Genomic DNA, 26146 nt, shown 5'->3' with positions numbered 1-26146 from the left:
ATGTACATATCTATCTACCTATCCATCCATCTATGTCTCTCCCCATCCTCAAACAAAAACTACACTTTGAAACATTTGTGCATGAGTTTTGTATATTATCTGTCTGGTTTGCATGTTCAGCGGAGTGAAGAAATACATATGCAAACACCTAGCTGAAATACATGGATTGTGAACTGAGACACATACAATATCCAGCTGTATTTGAATAAAGATGTATAATGCGGGGCACAGACCGCTTGGATCTGTGCCCCACATTATACACCTTTATATTGTGAGTATACTTGTTGGCTAACCCTATTCCGTTCATGTTATTTCTGCCATTGGCACCACATTTTCTGTTCAAGGAAAACATGTGCTTCGTTAACTAGGCTTACCCATACGATCGTTTAAATACTAGGCAGCCAGAAACTATTTTTCATTAAAAAGAAATCCAAAACATCTGTTAGTACCTGAAGGGGTAGAAGGATCCATTTCCTGAGTTTCACTGGTATTTCCTGTTTCACTAGAAGCTCCATTTTGTGACAAACCTTCATCAGAACAAGGAAGTTCTTTGCTAGATAGTGTCTCATCCGCCTCCAGGTTGTTTTGAACGCTCAAGTTCAAACTTTCATTTTCCACACTGCCATCTTTGTCCATATCCTCTGAAGAAGGAACAGACTCAATCAGTATCTGAACCCTTCCAGCCAATGAATCCCTCTTACATCTGCTTTCTTCGGCCATGACAAAATCATCAGCGGGCGTCTCTGGCTCAAAACTGAACCCAGTCTGCTCTATGGAAGGCTTCTCTATTTTGACCGATGGGACTCGAACTGGCAATTTCGATCTCCTTGTGAAACGCTGGGCTTTCTTTTCCTCTTCTGCCGGAGACTGCTTACCATTGCCATCGCTTAGACTGTTGCGAGCCATTGGCCCTTTGTTTCTCCCGTAAGTGGACCTGGGAATTCCTGATCCCGATCCTTTTCTTGGGTGCGCTATGTAACTGGGTTCATCTTCACTGGAAGACAAGACGGCTGTCTTTCTGTAGGGGATTCTGGCTCTGCCATGTACATGAGAACTGAGCTTGTCATCACTATTTGGGCTTTGATTGGACTGGGCTGAGAGAGATCGGTTCAATCTCGATGGCCTTCCGTTAACCTCAGCTTTTTCCATCAGTGGTTCGGACACATCATTCGCCAAAAGGGATTCGCCACCCTTCTCCCAAAAGTTCTTCAAATTCTTGAAATGTTCCTGATCGAGGGCCACTTCTTCATCTTTGTTGCTCATAGAGGAGATTGTATAGTTGGGTCCTTGTTTCACCGGACGGTCATTCTCCCCTCCCTGAGATGATAGTTTTGAGGTCTTCAGTGATCCTCTCTTAGTTAGACCAAGTTCGGCATTGCCGACTCCGTTAATCAGATCTGTGATGGGACCAAACGGCTCTTTGCTAGATTTCCTCTTGACTGGGATCTTGCTAGAAGTGTTGACATCTTCGTGTAAAGTCGGCTGAATTGCTCTAGTAGGTGGGATCACTCCTACAGAGTCAGGAACATCTCCTCCACTAAAGTGAGAGAAATCAGTCACATCCTTTTCGGAAAGCCTTGCAGAAATCACACTGGATATTTCGTGACCTAGGATGGAAACAGAATACCCAGAGCTAGTTCAAAGACTCCATTATAAATGGAAAGTTAGAATTCAGAAAAGCTGTTCTTTTTGGATTACAACACCCCACCCAACATGACCACTGACCAGGATGGTAGGAGGATTTTAGGAACTTTTTGAATTACAGTCCAAAAATATTGGTGAAGCACCATTTGACACATTTAGGCCACAACCATTTTGGTGGTGTTCCTCAACTACTTGGAAGCTCGTCGACTTCATGAGATATTTGGGAGAATCTTGGTATTAAATGCATTAAAGACCAGAGCATTAAGGTCACAAACTTTTGTAAATCACTCAAACACTTAGGAGACCCTGTGTTTCGTAAGGAGTAAGACGACTGGAGATGGATGGCTTCAAGAGCTTTGTGATCATGATACACTCATTTTCAAGGCAGTACTCTTGCCCTGTGATTCCTCCCCATTGCCCCAAAGTACTGGAGAAGAAGGGTCAAGTTCCGAAGTAGGGGGACCCTACTCCAAAATATACTCCAAAGCTCTCTTCTGGTGGTGGTGTTATCGTGTGCCTTCAAGTCTGACTGATAATAACAGCTCTTTCTGAGGATAGGAAGATTTTCATGGCTGAGAGGGGATTTGAACCCTGGCCTCCAGGGCCATAGTACAATGCTCAAACCACTATGCAATCCTGGCATCATGCTGGTGTTACTGGAGACAAAACCTCCAAATTTAACTTTTTTTAAAAGAGAAGCAAACCTTTCTCATCTCCTTGCAAATCTCCTCTCGAACCCAAGAACGGACTTATCCCAACCCCACTGTCTGCTGGTGATATATCCTCCAGACTGGATCTCTGAAGGGAAAAGGAAAGGTTTTTGTTAGAAAAGGAATGGTTTTGTTAGGGTTCAACATGACTTCTGGCTGGTGTCCATATCACCGTGAATGCAACTCGTTCATCCAAGTGATCAAGGTCCTTTCCTACACTCCAAAACGAGAATGGAATGCAATTAGTTAAACCCCATCTATGAGTAGCTACACATGCTTATTTATTTATTTATTTATTTATTTATTTATTTATTTATTTGCGACATTTATATACCGCCCTTCTCACCCCGAAGGGGACTCAGGTATATATACATACAATATATTATATTATACAACTATATCGCAATATGCTTATTGACACATGGACCATTATGGCAGATTTGAAAGCAAACTCTTTGCCCTTGGCACTCCCAGAAGGCTACAAAGATTGCCATAAACAAACCAATAAACAAGTCTCAAACAGGAAGTGGTGAGAAGTCAGTGTCAACTTGCAAAGAAAATACTAAACAGTGCAGGATAACAGGCTAGAATCTATATAGTCTCCTGTTTTTAACACTGCATCCTGCTTGTTGATTTTAATGATTGTTTTTATTGATGTTGATGTTTTTTACTGGGATAATTGTTTTATTGCTTTGTTACTGTTTTGTTTGTTTTATCGGGCCTGGCCCCATGTAAGCCGCCCCGAGTCCCTTCGGGGAGATGGGGCAGGGTATAAAAATAAAGTTGTTGTTGTTGTTATTATTATTATTATTATTATTATTATTATTATTATTTTAGACTGCATTGCAATTCTGAGATGTGTCTAGGAGAGGCATGTGCACTTTGGTATGGCCAGAACGGCATCTCAAAGGGCCAAGGGCCACAAAAATGTTTCCAAAATGGCCCCATGTGGATAGAAATGCTGGATTCAAAGCAGGAAAGGGCTGCTGTACCTTTCCAGTTTGCATAGAAGATGAGATTTCATCAGTTGTGATTTGTATGACCAGGTTATGAGATAAACCTTCTCCAGTTTTCCATCTGGTAACCCTAGTTGTAGCTACTTTTACCTTTGCCTACTCCTGTTTTACACAAAGGCTCAGAATGTTACTCTTGTTTGTACTACGTCTTCCACAATTCCTTTTGCCTGTGATGAATCTACTGCCGTGCTGAACCACATTGGACCTCTTTACCTTTTCTGATGAAGATGGTGGAGAAGACAATGTCAGCCTTGGCTTTTGTTTGGCTCGGTGTCCTTCAGGAGACTCCAAAGGGGATTCAAATGGCCTGCAACGGAATAACAAGTGAAAAAGTACAAATCCTGAAAATAGAGGAGGTTAGGGTTAGGGTTATCTACTTTCTTGAAGGAATCATTGAACAATTGCAGGTATTTTCTTTCTTAAGCAAGACACTCTTTGGAAACCAGAGCATTTTCAAAGCCTATTCAAAACTTTGTGAAAAATCTGCACGTTGTGACTTTTTTTTTTTGCACAAAACCCCCACATTTCTGCAAAGGAAGTGACACATTGTGCACAGAAATTAATATTTTTCTATGTAGAAATATTATGACTCTGTCCCAGCTTCCGGCAAAGCTCGGTTCAAATCTAAATTGCAGTTTCCTTGGGGCATTTGCCTGTGTAAATAATTATATGAATAAACAATGCAGGGCCATGCTTGTTCCACACCTGCACTTCTCCTTGTTAATAATTACCTTTCTTCTTCAGATTTCGGAGAGGGCAAAATGGTAGCTTCCAATGGAAAATAAGCATCTCGGCCTTCCAGACTCTCCTGGGTTGGCTCATTGCCCTTCTCTGTTAGAAAAAAAAACCCAGTAATACAGTAAAATACAGTTTTGATTGAGTGAGCACTGTTTTGATGTGGGATTATGCTGCTGGAAATTCACCTTGATTTGGGGGAGTTGTAGTTCCCCTACATCCAGAGAGCACTGTGAACCCAAACACCGATGGATCTGGACTGCACTTGGCACACATACCTGATATGCTGAAATTTGATTACTAGAGGGGTTTGGGGGGAACTGACCTTCCTTTCTGGGAGTTGTAGTTCACCCACAACCAGAGAAACTTTGACCTTCACCAATGATAGACCTGGTTTAAACATGGCACACAGAACCCCCATGACTAACTCAACCTACTGCAGGGGCTTGAGGGGACTGTTTTACCATAGTGAGAGTTGTAGTTCACCCTATAGCCAGAGAGCACATTGAACCCCACCAATGATGCATCTAGAGCAAATTTGTTCAACATAACAAACCTTAAGTACTGATGGAGTTTCTTGGGGTTCACCTGGCATGATGTGAGTTGCAGTTCACCCACCACCTTATGCATTTTGTACAATTAAAATGTTGACTTTTTCAAATAACCCAGGCAATGCCGAGTACCCAAGCTAGTATTAGACTAAATCTGCAATGTTGAAAAATTGAGACTTGGATGGCCTCATAAAGAGAGAACCGGACCTGAGCTGTATTTCATGGCAGGTCAAACCATAGCTCAACTTATGAACATTTATGATTGTGCCACATTCATGAATGTAGTGTTTTTATTTTTTACACAAAGGTCTTATAGATTTGTCCCTCAGCAATGCAAAAGGTCTATGAGTGCACCTACACTGTAGAATTAATGCAGTTTGACACCACTTGGACTGACATGGCTCAATTCTATGGAATCCTGGAAGCTGTAGTTTAGTGAGGCACCAGCACACTTTGGCAGAGAAGGCTCCAGACCTTGAAAACTACAACTCCTGTGCTTCCATAGTATTCAGCCATGGTAGTTAAAGTGGTGTCAAGCTGCATTCATTCTATGCAGTAGATGCACCCTGTGATCTCATATGAAGGCCATAGACTTTGTCCAATGCATGTTCACTCTCACTGCAAGAAGCAACAGAGAATGATGGGGATGCCATGCAGAAGCCCAATTCTCATTTTCCGTTCCTGGGCAGCCAGCTGACAAGTTCAGCTCCGAAGCTAAACAGGATGTGGCAGAAGCTGTCAACAAGCATAATCCATTCCAGGATTTGAAGGGAGCTGCTTCCTGTTTGGAGTCAAAGTCATCCGATGTGGGCAAACAGCAGAGGCAGCCAAGAGAGCTAATAAAAAGAGATCTTGAATTGTTTGCCCTGATAGCTAAAAAAAAATATGAAGCAGTGGCTTCAATGTTCCTATTCTGTTGTTGCATGTATTGGAAGAAAAACAATGCACCTCACATGCACATTGAAAAGAGCCTCAAAGCTATCTAGCTTGGGGGGAAATAATTATAATAGCCCTGTGGGGGCACATCTATACTGCAGAATCAACACAGTTTGACATCACTTTAACTGCCATAGCTCAATACTATGGAATCATGGGAGTTGGAGTTTTGTACAGAGCTGGTGCTACAACAAACTACAACTCCCAGGATTTGGAGCATGGAGCCATTGCAGTTAAAGTGGCATCGTAAGGTAAAGGGTAAAGGTCTTCCCCTGACAAGTCCAGTCATGTCCGACTGTGGAGGTTGGTGCTCATCTCCATTTCTAAGCCAAAGAGCCAGCGTTGTCCGTAGACACCTCCAAGGTCATGTGGCCAGCATGACTGCATGGAGTGCCATTACCTTCCCACCTGAGCAGTACCTATTGATCTACTCACATTTGCATGCTTTTGAACGGCTAGGTTGGCAGAAGCTGGAGCTAACAGCGGGTGCTCACGCCGCTCCCCAAATTCGAACCTGCAACCTTTCAGCGCTTTGCACAACCGGGGGCATCAAACTGGATTAATTCTACAGAACCTAATGACATGGTCAGCCCTTTGGCGTGTCCAGACTTCCAGACTTCTTCACGCTGATCTTGCACAATATTGTGTTGCACAATATTCAACATTTTATGGAAAATTTCCCATGCAGGGATCATGTTGCAAGAAAACAAAGCTTGTTATCATTGACCCGATGGCAGTTTGCTACTTTGCAATGATTAAGTCATTTGTGGTTTGTTAGATACTCTCTTTATGGGTATGTAATGAACCAGCCCTGAAAATATAAATGTCATTTCTTTTTCTTTCCATTATATTTCAGTATAACACGCTTGCCTGAGTGTAACTTGGAAGGACAGCTAAGACAGAAAAGGAAACAACAATTGTGGCCTCCCAGTCGTCCAACCAGTTTGGCATGCTCAAATCTTTGTTTTGCTAAAGGTCCAGCCTTTTAAGCTTATAACCTCTTCACTGGTTTTATTATCCCTTTAAAACCAGAGGTCCAATAAACAACCAGAAATTCAGAGATATGTAAACCAGGAAGAATTTGTGCTCCAATTGTTATTTTTCTCATGTTCAAGATAATTTCAAAGCAAGCAAGCAAAGAGTTAAATCCATCTTAGTGTGAATCTATACTTTAGAATGAATGTAGTTTGACAACAGCTCAGTGCTATGGAATCTGTGGGGTGTATGTATGGTGTAGTTGGTGAAGCAAAACTCTCTTGGGCAGAGAAGGCTAAAGGCATTATAAAACTACAACTCCCACAATTCCATAGCATTGAGTCATGGCATTTAAAGTGGCATCAAACTGTATTCATTTGACAACACACTTCCAAGGTGAGCAGATCCGTTCCATTGGAAACTAAGCAAGTGGTGTTTATATATCTGTGGAATAATGTCCAGGGTGGGAGAAAGAACTCTTGTCTGTTTCAGGCAATTGTGAATGTTGCAACTGGCCACCTTGATTAGCATTGAATGGCCTTGCAGCCTCAAAGACTGGCTGCTTCCTGCCTGGGGGAATCCTTTGTTGGAAGTGATTAGCTGGCCCTGATGGGTTTTTGTCTGGAATTCCCTGCTTTTTAATGTTTCTAGTGATTCTGGCCATGAAAGTCTTCGACAACACAATCCCTAATATTCCCCTTCCCCCTCTCTTCCTCCTTCCATAAACAGTGCTCCCCCTTTGTCAAAAAGGGGAGAAAAAGAATTTGGAGTTGGCCTTCCTCCATATGCCCATGTGAATAACCCCATGGCAGTTTTTATGCATCAAGGCACCCTGATACCCAAGTGCCACAGTCGAGCTGGCAGGATCTGGAGCCCAGCCCAACCTTAACAAATCACGGCATAAAAGCTCTGTCAGGCCAGCTTTGTTCCATCCCAGAAACTGTTTTCGAGCAAAGCAGGAGTCCATAAGCAGTTTTGGAAGCAGGGAACACACTTTCGCTATGCCATTATGCGCTCCTGAGGACCTCCCTTGCTCCATCAGAATGCAAATTCACTGGAGAGCACCACAAAAGGAATGTCAATGCTGGAATCATAATGGATTGAACCCTATCGTTAGGGTGCATCGACATGGTACAATTAATGCAGTTTGACACTACTTTAACGGCCATGGCTCAATGTTATGGGATCTTGGGAGCTGTAGTTTTACAAAGTCTTTGGCTTTCTCCATCAAATAATGTTGGGGTTTCAGCAAACTACAGCTCTTAGGATTCCATCCCATTGAACCACAGCTGTTAAAGTGGGGATCAAACTACATTCATTCTACAGTGTAGATCAGCGTTTCTCAATCTTGAAGGGGTCACGAGGGAGGTTCAGATGGGTCGCCAAAGACCAGTATTTGACCCAATTCGATCATTAGTGGGGTTCAAGGGGCTCTTTGATTGTAGGTGAACTATAAATCCCATCAACTACAACTCTGAAATGTCAAGGTCTGTTTTCCCCAAACCCCACCAGTGTTCACATTTGGGCATATTGAGTATTTGTGCCAAGTTTGGTCCAGATCCATCATTGTTTGAGTCCACAGTGCTCTCTGAATTTAGGTGAACTGCAACTCTCAAACTCAAGTTCAATGCTTTTTGATTGTACGTGAACTATAAATCCCAACAACTACAACTCCTAAATGACAAAATCATTCCCCCCCCCCCCCCAACCCCATCAGTATTCAAATTTGGGCATATCGGGTATTTGTGCCAAATTTGAACCAATAGTACCATTTTGTATCACTGGCTGCAACTGTTCCTTGCTTTACTTTTCTGGAAACTTTTTGCAAACCAGCAGTCAATGGTTTGTGGATTGCCCCTGATTGAACTACAAATAACATTGTTCTAACTGTTTGAATTGCACTTGTAACTAGTTATCACATTCTCACCATCAAAGTTGTTCTTTTTCTTTTTAATTGAAGCTCGGAGTAGATCCGGCCCTTCCAAGGCCTCCTGGAAGCGCTGCGCCTTCACCTCATGAAACCATTCACCCGTCACAAACTTCTTCTTTTCATCTTTCAGTGAGCCTTGTATACGTCTAGGGGGGAATGAAAAGCCATCAGAGGCCAGTTTTCTTGCCTCTATACATTTTATAGGCATTGACTGAAAATACTTTGTAAACCAGCCTTCGTCAAAGATGCTCAAATGGAATACAAACTTTGGAAAAGTTTGCACTTCTATAATGTGAAAAACAGTAATATTCCATGTCAAGAATGGGAAAGGATTGTGACAGAATGCTAAGTGAAAGGTGAGGAATCAAGATTTTGGAGAAAACAAAGATGGAAGGAGTAAGGGACCAAAGGTGCAGAGAGAGAACTGAAATGGGAACGTTCTGTTAGATACATAGGTTTGGGTTCATTATAAAGGTAAAGGTTTCCCCTGATGTTAAGTCCAGTTGTGTCCGACTCTGAGGGTTGGTGCTCATCTCCATTTCTAAGCCGAAGAGCCGGCGTTGTCTGTAGACACCTCCAAGGTCATGTGGCCGGCATGACTGCATGGAACACCGTCCATTTATATAGACAAAAACTACACTAGAAATGTTTATGGTGTGATTAATTGACTTTGAGGTTTATGGCAGTCCAGAGCTGTCCAAGGTGCTAAATCCTATCCTGCAAATGAATTCAGCACCATAGCTAGCTCCAAAAAAAGAAAGAAAGAAAACAAAAGAAAAGAAAAGTCTGGAATAATACACCAAGAGTGGTTTCCCCACTTCACTGCCATGAAAATCCAGGGCCACGCCATTCTACATTCAGCCAGGTCAAGGTGCACAGTAGCCAAAGATCTGCAAGATATTTTGGCATATAAGGCAGAAAACCATCCTTCCATATCCCTGGCAGTTTAAGTAAACATGACCACCAATGAAAAAATTATCCATACGATCCCTCAAACCTGTTGCTTCATGTGGCTCAATGTTAGGCCAAGGGAAGCTTCACCTTTCCCAATATGAAAACATCATAGTTCCAGCCCCATACCTGATACGGTCGCCATCTTTCTTCTTGAGTTCTGCATCCCTCTGCAGAACTGTCATCAGTTTCCCGTACTCCTCTTCGGTCAGAAAGCTGAGGTCCAGCATCTTCTCTTCAGCTTCCTTCAGCCAAGCCACGGACAGGGAGTTTGGAAACAGCGACAATCAGGGGGGCATTGAGTGGAGACTGCAAAAACTGTCACCAAAACTGGAGAGTAAGGGGTCCACCAGTTCAGGCCAGTTTGCCTTGGAAAATGATCTGCCAGTGGGTCCAGCCTGGAACATCAAAACATGGACCTGTTCTTCTATGATCTGAGCCTCTTCGTAGCGTGTCTGTGGAAGATAGAAGTCTCTCCATAGAGCTTTAGTCCATTTAATCCATATCCGATAAGGGAAGCATAAATGAACTAGTTCCCTCAGTGAAAACCTGATTGAAGAATTCAAAAACAGGAGCAATGGCTGCGGTTCCAGTAAAAGCCTTCTCCTATCAAGACATCTTGCCGATCTGGTTCAGTGGCACCTGTAAAGAAAAGAATAGGGGAAGGGAGAAGAATAACACATCGACTGAGATGCCTTTTCTCGATTAAGGCAACATGTGGTGACCGCATGTGTACATTGGCCATGTTGACTCATGACTTCCAGTGAGCAAGGCTTTGTGTTTGCAGAAAATGGAAAGGGGGAGGAGGGGAAGAAAGAGACATGGCTACTAATGTGGTATCAAACTGGTATAAGAGCTTGTGTGGCATAGCAGTTTGAGTTTTGGACCATGACTCTGGAGAGCAGGGTTCGATTCCTGGTCGGCCATAGAAACCCATTAGGTGACCTTGAATGAGTCACATTCTCTCATCTCCAGAAATCTCCAAGACAGATTTATCTTAGGGTCATTGTAGGTCAGAAACAACTTGAAGGTAAACAACAACAACAACAACACAACATCATAGTATTGTGCCGGCATATTCTGCTGTGCAGTTTATGTAAGAAATGAAGAATGCTGTTCACATTTTGTTAGGACAATGTGTTGTTTCCTTTCAATTGACAGAGTTGCATTATTAGGTAAACAAATCTTTTTGTTCCTGTGGCTGATTCTGGTCCCTATCTGTGAAGATCTGTATCTTAGAAAAGCTATTCTTTCGGATAATGGTCACAGAGGGAGCTGTAATTTAGCATAAAAGCGGAAAGAAAGGGCATCTGGGTGACTCTTTTAGAACAACTCAAAGTTATTTGGAGATCTATGTCTCCAACCTAAGGTGACCCTAAGGCAAACCTATTATTTGAAACACAGCAAGATGAGTCCATAGCAGACACTCTGCTGGTTGTTGAATTGGATCACATGTCGGACACTTCCCAAGTGTCTAGGACTGTGTGATGTATCGGCAAATAATGTGAGCAGATCCCAGTAAGGTGGCCTTCTGCAGCTGGCAGATGGTAATTTTGTCAGCGCCAATTGTGTTTAAGTGCAGGCCAAGGCCTTTAGGCACTGCACCCACTATTATTATTATTGTTATTATTGTTATTATTATTATTATTATTATTATTATTATTATTATTATTATTATTTGTATACTCAGCTTTTTCTCTCCACAAAGGAGACTCAAAGCGAGTACCACAGGGTTTTTTGGCCAGATATGTTCAGAAGAGATTTGCCTTTGCTTTCCTCTGAGGCTGAGAGGATGTGACTTGTCTGCTGGTTTTATGGTTGAGCAGGCATTCAAACCAAACATCTTCTATGGCATCTCCTGAAGCCACACCTAAGAAATGTCACATTCTGCTTCTGTTTTTGCTCAGTCCTCCACTGAGAACAGCTCATGGTTTCGGTGAGGAATGGGTTGTGCCATGTTGGCAAAGAATTCCATTGTTTTGCTGTTCGTTCGTACTGCCTCTACCTCCAGCAAGGCAAACAGTCCAATCTCACAGAGAGGGAGGAAATACAAGGTAAAGAATTGTTCAGCAGTATTCAGGATCAAAATGTATCTGAACAAGGCATGTAAGATTAAAAGACTTCTCTCTTTGAGCCACTATTACTTATTAACTCAGCTGGAATGGGCTCTAGAACAAAGGCAGAATGTATTGGTGTTGGGAATCTTACACTAGGTGTTTCAGTTGCAGGACTTGAAGCCATTTCCAAATTATGACGACCCTCAAGGCAACATGTTCTTGGCAACATTGGTTTGGGGGAAGGTTACATTTGATTTTTATGAAGCTGAGAGAGTGTGACTTGCCCAAGTTTTCCATGGCTGAGAAGGTATTCAAATCCTGGTCTCCAAAGATAAAGTCAAACTATTACATTGCAAGAGGCAAACAGAAATACACACATACACACAGGAAGTAATTTACCAAATTCATAATAATTCAAGTCTCTACTCTCTTCGTTTTTCACCCTAACACTTTTTTGGGGAAAATGAGGTGTGTGTATGTATGTATAGGTAAAGATAAAGGTTTTCCCCTGACATTAAGCCTAGTCGTGTCCGACTCTGGGGGTTGGTGCTTATCTCCATTTCTAAGCTGAAGAGCCGGCATTGTCCGTAGACACCTCCAAGGTCATGTGGCTGGCATGATTGCATGGAGTGCTGTTACCTTCCTGCCGGAGCGGTACCTATTGACCTACTCACATTTGCATGTTTTCAAACTGCTAGGTTGGCAGAAGCTGGGGCTAACAGCAGGAGCGAACTTCACTCCCTAGATTCGAACCTCCGACCTTTTGGTCAGCAAGTTCAGCAGCTCAGTGGTTTAATCCTATGTATGCACACACACACACACTTGGTAAGTTAGTTTTTTTTAACTGATTGGTTATAGTTAAGAATTCGGTAGTCAGTACATAAATACCCCCTATTTATGCACTAAATCCCATCTGATTTTGGAAGCTAAGCTATGCCAGCTTTGGTTAGCACTTGGAAGGGTGCTGTAGATGATATTTCATAGGAAAGAATTGGCAAAACCACCTCTAAGGACTCTTTGCCAATGAATACCCTATGAAAATCACTGGGTTGGTGTACGTCTGCCAGCAAAAGCCAGGGTTGCATATAGTGAAATGCTGGCTATCTAGCCTAGCATTTTGGAGGATGATGTGACTTGTAGCCCCAGAGCAGGCATATGGGATTTGGAGTCCCATAGCAACCGAGTCCTTAGGTCATGTTCGTCAAGTCGGATGCCAGGGAAGATGGAGGGGAAATCCACTCCAGAGCTGAGCCAAGACCCAAAGCAAGGTCAAGGTGTCCATAGGAAGGAATTGCTGAGTTGGCACAGAGTCTCTCTGCAAACAAAGGGCGCTGTGTGGCCTGTGGCTCCAGCTCCATAGACTTTGCTTTCTCCCACCTGTGATTCCTCCATCTCACCTGCCTAAGGCTCAAGGCCGGGCCAGCTCTGTCAATATCTCAGCATAATCTCAGCTGCCAGAACTGTTCTTGTGAATGCTTTTATTGTTCAAATTCACTCGGTTCAAAAATGAAACACCTGCAAGAGACGTTACCCTGTTGGGATGTCATGGATTATTACTACATCAGCCCTCCACATTCTCTGGTGTCTGGGATACAGGACCCTTTTGAAAGTGGAACACTCCCTAATAATAATAATAATCATCATCATCATCATCAGCTGATGACCCAAAATGCAGACTGTGCAAGGAAACCGACGAAACCATTGATCATATCCTCAGCTGCTGTAAGAAAATCGCACAGACAGACTACAAACAGAGGCACAACTATGTGGTCCAAATGATTCATTGGAATTTATCACCTCCCAGCAGCAAAGAACTGGTGGGATCACAAACCTGCAAAAGTATTGGAAAATGAACACACAAAGATACTGTGGGACTTCCGAATCCAGACTGACAAAGTTCTGGAACACAACACACCAGACATCACAATTGTGGAAAAGAAAAAGGTTTGGATCATTGATGTTGCCATCCCAGGTGACAGTCGCATTGACGAAAAACAACAGGAAAAACTCAGTCGCTATCAGGACCTCAAGATTGAACTTCAAAGACTCTGGCAGAAACCAGTACAGGTGGTCCCGGTGGTGATGGGCACACTGGGTGCCGTGCCAATAGACATTGACAAAATTACGATCTGTCAACTGCAAAAGGCCACCCTACTGGGATCTGCGCACATCATCCGAAAATACATCACAGAGTCCTAGACACTTGGGAAGTGTTCGACTTGTGATTTTGTGATATGAAATCCAGCATGTCTATCTTGTTTGCTGTGTCATACAATAAAATAATAATAATAATAATAATAATAATAATAATAATAATAAAGTATTACCTGCCTTTTCCAATGGCTCAACTATATATAGAAGCTCAGAACTTCTCTAGTAAGAGCACTGAGCAAGACTGTACATGTCCAGCCAATGCAGTATTGTATATTCAAATTCAAAATGCAAGAAAATGAACTTCTAGTTTGCAAAGAACATTGACTTGATAGTCTTTTGAGTATCCCAGTCTCACCTGTTTTGCGATATGTGATACGGAACTTACCAGAGGAGACATCCGGCAGTCTAGACTAGTTAAACAGACTCCACCTATTGAATCTACATTAGTCCCAAATATTGAACCTGCAGCAGTTAACTCACAGGAATCCAACTGCAGTTCCACAGTAAATGAGACCATCTTGGGGAAAAAGGTAGCCCTGCTTGATTCAGCCTATGTATCTGTGTGTGGTTTGGTCCTACAGTACTTGAAAAAAAATTCTTTATAGAACCTATTCTGTTATCAAATGTAACATCAACGATCCGCTGCCTAGAATAGGCATGAGAAAGGGTGCCTCTACACTGCAGAATGAATGCAGTTTGTGTCCAGCCTTGCCTCAATGTCATGGAATTCTGGGATTTGTAGTTTGGTGAGGCACCAGCACTCTTTGGCAGAGAAGGCTAGTAACTTTGTAAAACTACAGCTCCAATTATTCCATAGCATTGAGACAAGGCAGTTCAAGTGGTGTCTGCATTACTTTTTACAATGTAGAGATGGATCCATAGAGTCTTCAATGATAATATTAGAATAACAATATTGTCATTGCCACAATATAACTCTATTCATTTACAAATAATGCAAATCTGTTCGATGACAACCATCTAGGGGTGTGTTTACACCAGGCATGGGCAAACTTCAGCCCTCCAGGTGTTTTGAACTTCAACTCCCAGAATTCCTAACAGCCGGTAGGCCGAAGTTTGCCCATGCCGGTCTACACAATAGAATGAATACAGTTTGATACCACTTTAAGTATATAATTTTTTTGCATGTTATTGCTTATGATGGAATTCTAGTGAATGCAGGAAATGTCTGGATTTCCAGATGTTGCTGCAGCATTTCTCCTCAATGCTAGCCAGTGCAATCATTAGGAATAATGGGAGCTGTAGTCCAACCACATATAGACAACCAAAAATTGTCCACGTCTGATATATAAACTCATCCAAGTAATCTTGCATCAGGGCACAGTCAAATCCTAACTTGCTCTGTTGTGGCACCCATCAGACCAAGTCCACAGAATAAACTCAAATGACTGTTTAGGAATGCATGCCATGTGCAAAGGGTTTAATCCAGGAATACCTTCCATGAGTGAACCCTCTGCCTGGCACTTCCCCTTAAGACAGCTAACCCCAAAGGCATGATCACTGTGTTGTTATACAATCCCTAAACATCTTCACTGTCAACTGTGCAAGACATGGTACCGTACGACCCTCGTATTCATATTTCATTCATCCCCATCCAACAAAATGGAGCCCTCAATGGCGCAGTGGGTTAAAGCCTTGTGCTGGCAGGACTGATGACTTCAAGGTTGGATTGCTGACCTGAAGGTTGCCAGTTCAAATTCAACCCGGGGAGTCGATGAGCTCCCTCTATCAGCTCCAGCTCCATGCTGGGACATGAGAGGAGCCTCCCACAAGGATGGTAAAAACATCTAAACATCCAGGCATCCCCTGGACAACGTCCTTGCAGATGGCCAATTCTCTCACACCAGAAGCGACTTGCAGTTTTTCAAGTCGCTCCTAACATGAAAAAAAAATCCAACAAAATATGTCATTTTTAGGTATTTGCTATATTCCCCAGCACAATTCCACGGCAGATATCCTCCATTCTAATATAATTCACTATTGTTGTCAAAGGCTTTCATGGTCAGAATCACTGAGTTGACCCTGATTTTAAAGTTTTTTTTAATACTGGTAGCCAGATTTTAAAACTCCACTAGTATTAAAAGAACTCTAATATCAGGACAGTAAATAACGAGCATCGCTCAAAACAAAACAAAAAACACAGGGGAATTCTAGACAAGAAACAATCAGGGCCAGCTAACACCTCCCAACAAATGATCCCCCCAGACAGGAAGCAGGCAGGCTTTGAAGCTAAAATAATAATAATAATAATAATAAATTTATTCTTATATCCCGCCCCATCTCCCCGAGGGGACTCGGGGCGGCTCACAGCAATAGTAAAAACAGTGACAATTACACATTGTAAAATCAAGGAGGTAAAACAGTTCTGGGCCGAAATAGAGAGCTACATGAAGAAGGTAGCTTCGTAGCAGAAGTGCTCGACAAGGTATCAATAATCATGGTAGGACACTCTCTAATTAAATTAAAAGGGCAGACAAATCAACCCCCAAGAATTAGTCGTCGAAGGCCCTCTGGAAAAGCCAGGTTTTAAGGCTTTTTCGAAAGGCAAGGAGGGTGGGGGCCTGTCTAATCTCCCTCAGGAGTGAGTTCCAAAGGCGGGGGGGGGGGGGGGGCACAGCGGAGAAGGCCCTCTCTCTCGTCCCCACCAACCCCAACTGCGAAGGTGGTGGAAGCGAGAGGAGAGCCTCCCCCGAAGAGCGAAGAGATCGTGCAGGTTCATAGGGGGAGATGCGGTCTCTATGCCATTCAAGCTAATTAAGGTGGCCAATTGCAATATTCATACTTGCCTCAAACAGACAAGAGTTCTTTTTTCCCAACCTAGATTTTCCACAGATATATAAACCCCACTTGCCTCTTTTCCAGTAGACTACACAACCTCTGTCTGCCGTAGATGTGGGAGAAATGCCAGGAGAGAATGCTTCTAGAACATGGCCATACAGCCCGGAAAACTCACAGCAACCCAGGGTTCACTATTTCCTATGGTCTTGCATACCCCCCCCCCCCGAATCTGCAAGAAAGTTTAATGCTTTTGGGAAAGGAAGGCAAAAGATTTCATATCACCCTAATCCCCAGGTTTCCATAGCATTGAGCCATGGTAGGTAAAGTGGTCTCAAGCTGCATTGATTCTACACTGTAGGTGCATTCCAAGTGAGAAAGGGGAATGGAATGGAATGCTTTCCTTTGAAAGAGGGTGCTGAATAGGGACTTCCCTTGAATGCAAACATTTTGTGGCAGGTTCCCCCCTTGTCTAGACTGAATTCTGTCTGGAATGTCAGAAATGCGGCATTGCAGTCAGCAGTTCTTGCTCTGTTGGGAAAACAATTCTGCTTCAGAAGGAATGGGCGCATTGCATGTGACAAGAGTCCAGGAAGTCATTATGTTATAATAGGAAGGGTTTTAAGTCAGAAGTAAACACTGTGCTTTGTACTTGGGCAGGTCACGCTAGACATTACAAGGGAGTTGTAGTTTCACAAGGTCCTTAGCCTTCTCTGCCATAGAGCGGTGGCACCTCACCAAATTACAACTCCCAGGATTCCCTAGCATTCAGCTATGGTGGATGAACTGCAATAATTCTACAGTGTAGGTATGCTCTTAATAACCAAGGATAACTAAAAAAAAAACCCTCAAAATATGTGAAATGCAAAATATGTAGGAAAAGCCAATGCTATGACTAATAGACGTCTTCATCATTTTGTGGAGCACGTATACAAAAATATGGTGAATGTTCCCCATGTCAAAGGTTCTAGTTTCAGACACGGAATAGGAGTTGTATCCTGGATGACAAATAAACAGAGTGTATTTGATCCTCTATGAATTGGATGCAGGGTTGTTTGATTTTACTGCCTGCAGAAGGAGTGTCTATTTACTTTTACTGATGTTCTGCTAGCGAGGAAAACAAATACAGAGTTTATGTCTCCATATCTGAGCCAAACTCAAGGTGCATTTAGATTAATGCAGTTTGGCCACACTTAAATTGCCATGGCTCAACTCTATGGGATCAAGGTAATTGGAGTCGTGAAGGTTCTTTAGTACTAGGGTCACAGCAAACTACAAATCCCAGGATCCCATAGCATTAAACCACAGTAGTTCAAGTGCTTTCAAGCTGCAGTCATTCTACAGTATAGATCAGGCATGGGCAAACTTCGTCCCTCCGGGTGTTTTGGACTTCAACTCCCACAATTCCTAACAGCCTACCGGCTGCATCCTGAGTTTCAAGCCAAGTGTATTTGCTTACACTTTGCCAAACAAAACAGAGCTTTGCAAACAACTAAATGAATAACTTATAGTAATGAATACAAGTAATGAAAGCCTCCTGGAGCTGTCTGATAAATATGCTGCCTCACACAATAACCATTACGTGAGAGCAACTTTATGAGTTCATGTCCACACAATAAACATTGTAGACTGCTCCAGGTCTGATTTTCCACTGAGAAAAGCTTTGTCTTGGGGAGGCACACAAAGGACAGCACAATAATAAAGGCATTATTTGGACCACATACATTCCAAACGTCCCAATTTCACAGGGACAGCCCCACTTATAAAATGTGATGGTAGTTCTGGAGGGCCTCTAATTTTTGCTTCTCATAGACTTGGCATGGGGATTTGGTTAACCAGTTAAGATTCATGAGTTAACTAGGTCTTTATTTTAACATTTTGGGGGTGGTTTACATATATATATATGTAAAGGTTTTTCCCTAACATTAAGTCCAGTCGTGTCCGACTCTGGGTGTTGGTGCTCATCTTGATTTCTAGGCCAAAGACACCTCCTACCCTGTTTCCCCGAAAATAAGACATACCCGGAAAATAAGACCTAGTAGAGGTTTTGCTGAATTGCTAAATATAAAACCTCCCCTGAAAGTAAGACCTAGCAAAGTCTTTGTTTGGAAGCATGCCCGCCCAACAGAACACAAGAGCATGCGGGATTGGTAAATGTACATATCATAGAGTCTTGTACATGGAAATAATGGTAATAACAAGAAATTATTGATAGGATTCACAGTTTGGTTATGCTGGTTTGTGATGACAACTACTGTACAGTATATAATGTTCATTTTTTGTTCAACAAAAAATGTGAATTCTTCTTCATGGAAAAATAAGACATCCCCTGAAAATAAGACCTAGCGCATCTTTGGGAGCAAAAATTAATATAAGACACTGTCTTATTTTCGGGGAAACACGGTAGGTCATGTGGCCAGCATGACTGCATGGAGTGCTGTTACCTTCCTGCCGGAGCAGTACATATTGATCTACTCACATACTACTCACATGCCATAAAAAATGCAGTCAGAGCTGCGGATAAAAACAAGTTCATGTGGCCACTGGCACAACTGCATGGAGCACTGTTACCTTCCCTCCGGAGTGGTACCTATTGATCTACTCACATTTGCATGTTTTCGAACTGCTAGGTTGACAGAAGCTGAGGCTAACAGCAGGAGCTCACCCCACTCTCCGGATTTGAACCACCAACCTTTCGGTCAACAAGTTCAGCAGCTCAGCAGTTTAATCCACTGTGCCGGGGTGGGGGGGCTATATATATACAGTAAAGTCTCACTTATCCAAGCTAAACGGGCCAGCAGAAGCTTGGATAAGCGAATATCTTGGATAATAAGGAGGGCTTAAGGAAAAGCCTATTAAACATCAAATTAGGTTATGATTTTACAAATTAAGTACCAAAACATCATGTTATACAACAAATATGACAGAAAATGTAGTTCAATACACAGTAACATTATGTAGTAATTACTGTATTTATGAATTTAGCACCAAAATATCATGATATATTGAAAACATTGACTACAAAAATGGCTTGGATAATCCAGAGGCTTGGATAAGCGAGGCTTGGATAAGTAAGACTCTACTGTGTGTGTGTGTGTGTGTATATATATATATATATATATATATATGCATGCATGCACAGGATCACACACTTCATTCTGTATCTGTTGTCCCATTCAGTCCCATTTACAAGGAACTGCCAGGGATCTCTAGCTGTGCCTTTCAGTTAAAGCACTGCAGGTCTCAAAATCCACCAACAAAAGGTGCAAAGAAGCAACATATTGAGTTTTCCTTCTTATTGCAACCCTTAAAGTTCCCAGAGCCCCTTTCCTTATTTGATCTGGCAATTCTAGGAGGAAATGCAAGGAATAAGGGCACCAGGTGGCAACACTAGGAGTGACACATCCAGACTTGTCAGGTGCTCCTGTCCCTTTAACGATTGTGTAGAAGAGGGCATTTCAGCAGATGGTGTTTGTCGGGACTACTGAAATGCCTTCCACTACACAAAAGGTACAGGAGCCCTAAATAGCTCTCCTCCTGGCAACCTTAGCCCCCTTACCTGAGCTGTTGTTCTTGTACCAGTCGGCGGCAGGACCACGCGGAAGGGGACTGCTGGGGGCGCCGAGGAGAAGAGCACACAGGGCAAGAAGCCGCCGCCGACTCCTCCAGCCGCCGGGGTAACAAAACCCGGACTGGAGTTCGTCCACGATGGACTTTCCCCCACTTGGCCCTCCCCTTTGCCCGAACCGGGCGCCCGAAAGAGTCGGCTGGAGGTAAAACTCGGACTGGACTTTATTGGCCCGCTCTGAAAAAGAATTGACTTCTAAGAAAGCTCTGCTCCATGGAGGGCTAAAAAGCAGGCTCTCTACCTTTGAAGAATGGAAGGGCCAGTCGCCAGCAGAGTTTGCAAAAGTTACTTTTTATGCATAGCACTCACAAAAATGTGGATAGCTCCATACTATTAGTAGAAGAGAGTAAAGTCTTGAATGCTATTAGCAGAATGAGTAAAGTCATGGATATCCACTGAAACTGCACTTGACAGGTTGAATTTTATTTTAATCTTTTGTTAGTTGCGGATTTTAAACGATAGTGTTTTTTTAAATGTTATGAGCCGCTTTATTTATTTATGCATTTATTTATATCCCGCTTTATCTCTCCATACGGAGACCCAAAGTGGCTCACAATCAAAAACATTGCAACTTCAAATATACAATACTAAAACAGAACATCATTATATATTATCAGTAGTAATTATATTTAATATATTAGTATTATTATATTGCAGTATTATATATTACTATATTGTATTATTACTAGTATTATATTGTATTACAGTATAGTATTATTATCAATATTATATGTACAGTAGAGTCTCACTTATCCAACACTCGCTTATCCAATGTTCTGGATTATCCAACGCATTTTGTAGTCAATGTTTTCAATACATCGTGATATTTTGGTGCTAAATTCGTAAATACAGTAATTACTACATAGCATTACTGCATATTGAACTACTTTTTCTGTCAAATTTGTTGTATACATGATATTTTGGTGCTTAATTTGTAAAATCATAACCTGGTTTGATGTTTAATTGGCTTTTCCTTAATCCCTCCTTATTATCCAACATATTCACTTATCCAACATTCTGCCGGCCCGTTTATGTTGGATAAGTGAGACTCTACTGTATATACAATACATTATATTATTAGCTTTGAGTCTCATTCAAAATACACTCCTTTGTTGTGCACATTGGAAGCTCCTTCTTCCGAGGCTTTTAAACAGAGGCTGGATGGCCATCTGTCTTTGTGCTTTGATTATGCATTTTCCTGCATGGTAGATTGGGGTGGGACTGGATGGCCTCTTCCAACTCTAGGATTCTATAAGCAAGTATAATAATTAATGTTATTATTATCTGAAGATGTTTCCTACTTCCCTCCATCTTACCAAACATTATTGTAATTTTTTAGTGATACTTCTCCAAAGTAAAATAAACTGAGATTAGTTACCGTTGTTTCTAAGGAGAGGCCAGGCTTGATTTGTTCTAAGAAGCATTTAATTGTCTTTTTGGCAGTCACCTGCAGATCTTTTCCCCAGCAAATTTCAAACTTTCCATCTTTCACAAACCATCCATGTTTCTGATTCCTTCGGCTTTGGGTGCTTCCTTTCTTTTAATTTTATTAGTGCTTCTACAGGTGGTAGACAATCTATATATATAAAAGAGTGATGGCATCACGGCAATTCACAAAACAACAAAAGTACAGGCCCCCCAACCTCAAAATTTGACAACACAACCCATCATCCACGCCTCAAGGTTGATACAACAAAAAGAAAAGAAAAATAAAGTCCTAATTAGAGGGAGAGCAATAATTTTTTTATCCAATTCCTGCCAGTTTAGAGGGCTAATCTCTGCCCACTTGGTTGCCTAGCAACCAGCCAAGGGACAGCCAGGTTTCAGTTAGGGGACAGGCACAGTTAGGCCTCACTTAGGCTTCTTCCACAGATTATCTAATTTGCACTGGATTATATGGCAGTGTAGACTCAAGGCCCTTCCACACAGCTATATAACCCATTTATAATCTTATATTATCTGCTTTGCACTGGATTATCTTGACTCCACACTACCATATAATCCACTTCAGTGTGCATTTTATACAGCTGTGAAGATGGGGCCTCATATAATCCAGTTCTGAGCAGATAATATAAGATTAGAAATATACAGTAGAGTCTCACTTATCCAACGTAAACAGGCCGGCAGGATAAGTGAATATGTTGGATAATAAGAAGGGATTCAGGAAAAGCCAATTAAACATCAAATTAGGTAATCGTTATACAAATTAAGCACCAAAACATCATATTATACAACAAATTTGACAGAAAAAGTAGTTCCATGCTCAGTAATGCTATGTAGTAATTACAGTAGAGTCTCGCTTATCCAACGTTCTGGATTATCCAACGCATTTTTGTAGTCAATGCTTTCAATATATCGTGATATTTTGGTGCTAAATTCATAAATCCAGTAATTTCTACATAGAATTACTGTGTATTGAACTACTTTTTCTTCCAAATTTGTTGTCTAACATGATGTTTTGGTCCTTAATTTGTGAAATCATAACTTAATTTGATGTTTAATAGGCTTATCCTTAATCCCTCCTTATTATCCAACATATTCGCTTATCCAACATTCTGCCGGCCCATTTATGTTGGATAAGTGAGACTCTACTGTACTGTATTTACAAATTTACCACTAAAATATCACAATGAATTTAAAACACTGACTACAAAAACATTGATTATGAAAAGGCAGACTGTGTTGGATAATCCATAACACTGTATAAGTGAACGTTGGATAAGTGAGATTCTTCTTTAATATGAAATAATTACTGGGATAGAATAATGCAGAACAATATAATCTCTAAAACCAGGACAGTAAATAAACAGGGGAATTTCACACAGGAAACAATCAGGGCCAGCTAACACCTCCCAACAAAGTATTCCCATCATCAAAGTCTGGCAAATCCTCTGTTTTCTCAGGGCCACAGACAGTAGAAGCACATAAAATATCGCAAACAACACCACTCTGAAAACAAAGGAATTCCAGACAGGAAACAATCAGGGCCAGCTAACACCTCCCAACAAAAAATTCACTCAGGGAGGAAACAGCCAGGCTTTAAAGCTGCAAGGCCATTACATCCTAATCATTTTTCCTAATTGCAGCATTCATACTTGCCTCCAACAAACAAAAAAAACCAATCAGAAATATTGTATATTCACAACCTTTAGGAAATAATATCCCCTGATGGCGCAGCGTGTTAAAGCGCTGAGCTGCTGAACTTCTGGACCGAAAGGCCACAGGTTTGAATTGGGGGAGCGGAGAGAGCCCCCACTGTTAGCTCCAGCTTCTGCCAACCCAGAAGTTCGAAAACATGCAAATGTGAGTGCATCAATAGGTACTGCTCCGGCGGGAAGGTAACGCCGCTCCATGTAGTCATCCCACATGACCTTGGAGGAGTCTACGGACAACGCTGGCTCTTCGGCTTAGAAATGGAGATGAGCACCAACCTCCAGAGTCAGACACGACTGGACTTAATGTCTGGGGAAAACCTTTACCCTTGACCTTAACTACCACCAATTCCTCAATACTTTATTTCCCATACCACCAGACTTCGCCACAGCAACGCGTGGCTGGGCACAGCTAGTTGCTATGATAAAGTAATTGCAAATCATTAACTGAATTTGATATAATGACTATTAGGTTTGAAGTCTCTGGTGGCTTCCATATTATTGTATTATTGCCATAGAAAAATGTCCTTTAATGTGTTTCATTGATGAAGGCTGTGGCTAAAGAGGTTCAGCACCTTGGACAGTGCCTTCAAAGTTCAGACTTCGGTGCATCTAACTGTAGAATTAATCCAGACTGGATCTGCACTGCGATATAATCCACTTTCTGATTCTGGATTACCTGCTTTGAACTATATTATATGACTCTACGCTGCCATATAGAATCATAGAGTTGGAATAGACCTCATGGGCCATTTGGGCCAAACTTGTCACGGATAATGGGACTTTCACTGTTACTGTGACCCCTACCAACAATGTCCTGGGACCACCAAACTTGTTACAGAGAAGCCCCATGACCAACTGACCATACTGCAGGGGTTAGTGGGAATGGATCTCGATTTTGGGAGCTATAGTTCATCTGTATCCAGACAGCACTGAACCCAGCTGACATCAGATCTGGACCAAACTTGGCACACAGACCCAGCATGGCCAACTGTGAATACTGGCAAGGTTTAGGGGGGGGGGGGGGTGATTGACCTGGGAATCTGGGAGTTGTAGTTCACCTTTATCCAGAGAGCTCTGAACCAAGCCAACGTCTGTTCTGGATCAAACTTGGCACACAGATCCAACATGGCTAACGGAGCATACAGGCCTGCTTTGGAAGTGATTGACCTTGCATTGGGGAGTTGTAGTTCACCTTTATCTAGAGAGCCCTAATCCCAGCTGGCAATGGTTCTGGACTAAACTTGGCACACAGACCAAACATGGTCAACTGCGAATACTGGTAGGGTTTGGGGGGTGATTGCCCTGGGAATTTGGGAGCTGTAGTTCACCCTTATCCAGACAACACTGAACCCAGCCAATGATGGATCTGAACCAAAATTAAGTTATACAGTAGAGTCTCACTTATCCAAGCTAAACGGGTTGTCAGAAGCTTGGATAAGCGAATATCTTGGATAATAAGGAGAGATTAAGGAAAAGCCTATTAAACATCAAATTAGGTTATGATTTTACAAATTAAGCACCAAAACATCATGTTATACAACACATTTGACAGAAAAAGTAGTTCAATATGCAGTAATGTTATGTTGTAATTACTGTATTTACGAATTTAGCACCAAAATATCACGATGTATTGAAAACATTGACTACAAAAATGGCTTGGATTATCCTGAAGCTTGGATAAGTGAGACTCTACTGTATTACCTAACATCCCAAAACAAACAGTGCCTTCTTCTAATAACCCCCAAGCTAGTAATTAAATTAATTAAATAAGCCGCTCCAGCTGTCACCTTGGCAACCATAACCAGGGCACGCCCCTTAAAGGAGGCGGGGCTTCAGGCCATATGTTCTCCCGCCTTTTCCTTCCTTCCTTCCATCGAAGCACCAATGAGGGAGCGTTCTTTCAGGCAGCGCGCCTAGTGAAGGCATTCTCGGGAATGTGTTCTCGCGATATCTTCTGGACGTAGCGGGAAAAAGGGGGCGGGGAGGGAAAACAGAGGGGAACCAAAGAGAGGGGGGCGGGTTTCCAGGGGGACCTTCGCCCGGCTCCCTCCTTTCCAGAAACAAAATGGAGGCGGCTGTCAGTGTCACCGCTGCCGCTGAGGCCGAGGCCGAGGCCGCCCTCCCTGCCTCCTCCGCCGTCCCCAAGGAGGGCGAGGAGGAGCCCTCCACCTCGGCCGCCTGCGCCCCGCCGCCGGAGCCTGGCCCGGACGAGGTAAGTCCCGGGAGAAGAGAGCCAGCGGGCGAGGAGGAGGAAGGCCGGGAAGGCCTCGTCCAGCTACAGCCCCGAGGAGCCTCTCGCCCTCCCAGTGCCCGGCTTCAGTCATTATTTTATTTATTTACTTATGATTTGGGTTGCTGTGAGTTTTCCAGGCTGTATGGCTATGTTCCAGAAGCATTCTCTCCTGACGTTTCGCCCATATCTATGTCAGGCACCCTTAGAGGTTGTGAGGTATATTGGAAACGAGGCAAATGGGGTTTATATATCTACGGAATGTCCAGAGTGAGAGAAAGAACTCTTGCCTGCTGGAGGCAGTGTGAATGTTGTAATTGGCCACCTTGCAGCTTCAAAGCCCGGTTGCTTCCTGCCTGGGGGAGAATCTTTGGTTGGGAGGTGTTAACTGGCCCTGATTGTTTATTGTCTGGAATTTCCCTGTTTTCTGAATATTGTTCTTTATTTACTGTCCTGATTTTAGAGTTTTAAAAATATTTTTAGTCAGATTGTGTTCATTTTCATGGTTTTCTCTTTTCTGTTGAAATTATCCACATTCTTGTGAATTTCAGTGGCTTCTCTGTCGATGACATGGTGATTGTTAGAGTGGTCCAGCATTTTTGTGTTCTCCAATAATATGTTGTGTCCAGGTTGGTTCATCAAGTTCTCTTCTATGGCTGACCTCTCTGCTAGAGTCAGTCA

The 26146-nt window shown here is 42.5% G+C and overlaps 2 protein-coding genes across 4 annotated transcripts in view; one reads left to right on the top strand and one right to left on the bottom strand.

Annotated features, from left to right (window-relative positions):
* LOC100553651 (synaptotagmin-like protein 2) overlaps positions 1 to 25158 on the bottom strand; it is a 39215-nt gene extending 14057 nt beyond the window's left edge. For 2 of the 3 annotated variants that reach the window (XM_062964030.1, XM_016995054.2), the window contains exons 1-7: positions 20012 to 20164; positions 9578 to 10090; positions 8495 to 8643; positions 4102 to 4201; positions 3584 to 3677; positions 2349 to 2442; positions 450 to 1607 (exon numbers count right to left, since the gene is read on the bottom strand). In XM_062964030.1, the coding sequence (XP_062820100.1) occupies positions 450 to 1607; positions 2349 to 2442; positions 3584 to 3677; positions 4102 to 4201; positions 8495 to 8643; positions 9578 to 9678 (1696 nt within the window). In that variant the 5' untranslated portion in view covers positions 9679 to 10090; positions 20012 to 20164. Of the gene's footprint in view, positions 1 to 449; positions 1608 to 2348; positions 2443 to 3583; positions 3678 to 4101; positions 4202 to 8494; positions 8644 to 9577; positions 10091 to 20011; positions 20165 to 25022 lie in introns of those variants that run through there. The other variant, XM_062964029.1, reaches the window with a different exon arrangement.
* Positions 25159 to 25230: 72 nt separating this feature from the next.
* smarca1 (SWI/SNF related, matrix associated, actin dependent regulator of chromatin, subfamily a, member 1) overlaps positions 25231 to 26146 on the top strand; it is a 30021-nt gene continuing 29105 nt past the window's right edge. Inside the window, exon 1 of the mRNA XM_003223394.4 lies at positions 25231 to 25447. Within this exon, the coding sequence (XP_003223442.1) occupies positions 25301 to 25447 (147 nt within the window). The 5' untranslated portion in view covers positions 25231 to 25300. The remainder of the gene's footprint in view (positions 25448 to 26146) is intronic.

Source organism: Anolis carolinensis, unplaced genomic scaffold (assembly GCF_035594765.1).
Source record: "Anolis carolinensis isolate JA03-04 unplaced genomic scaffold, rAnoCar3.1.pri scaffold_12, whole genome shotgun sequence".
Lineage (NCBI taxonomy): Eukaryota > Metazoa > Chordata > Lepidosauria > Squamata > Dactyloidae > Anolis > Anolis carolinensis.
The sequence above is the reverse complement of the archived record's forward strand: the minus strand, read 5'-3'. Positions and strand labels throughout refer to the sequence as shown.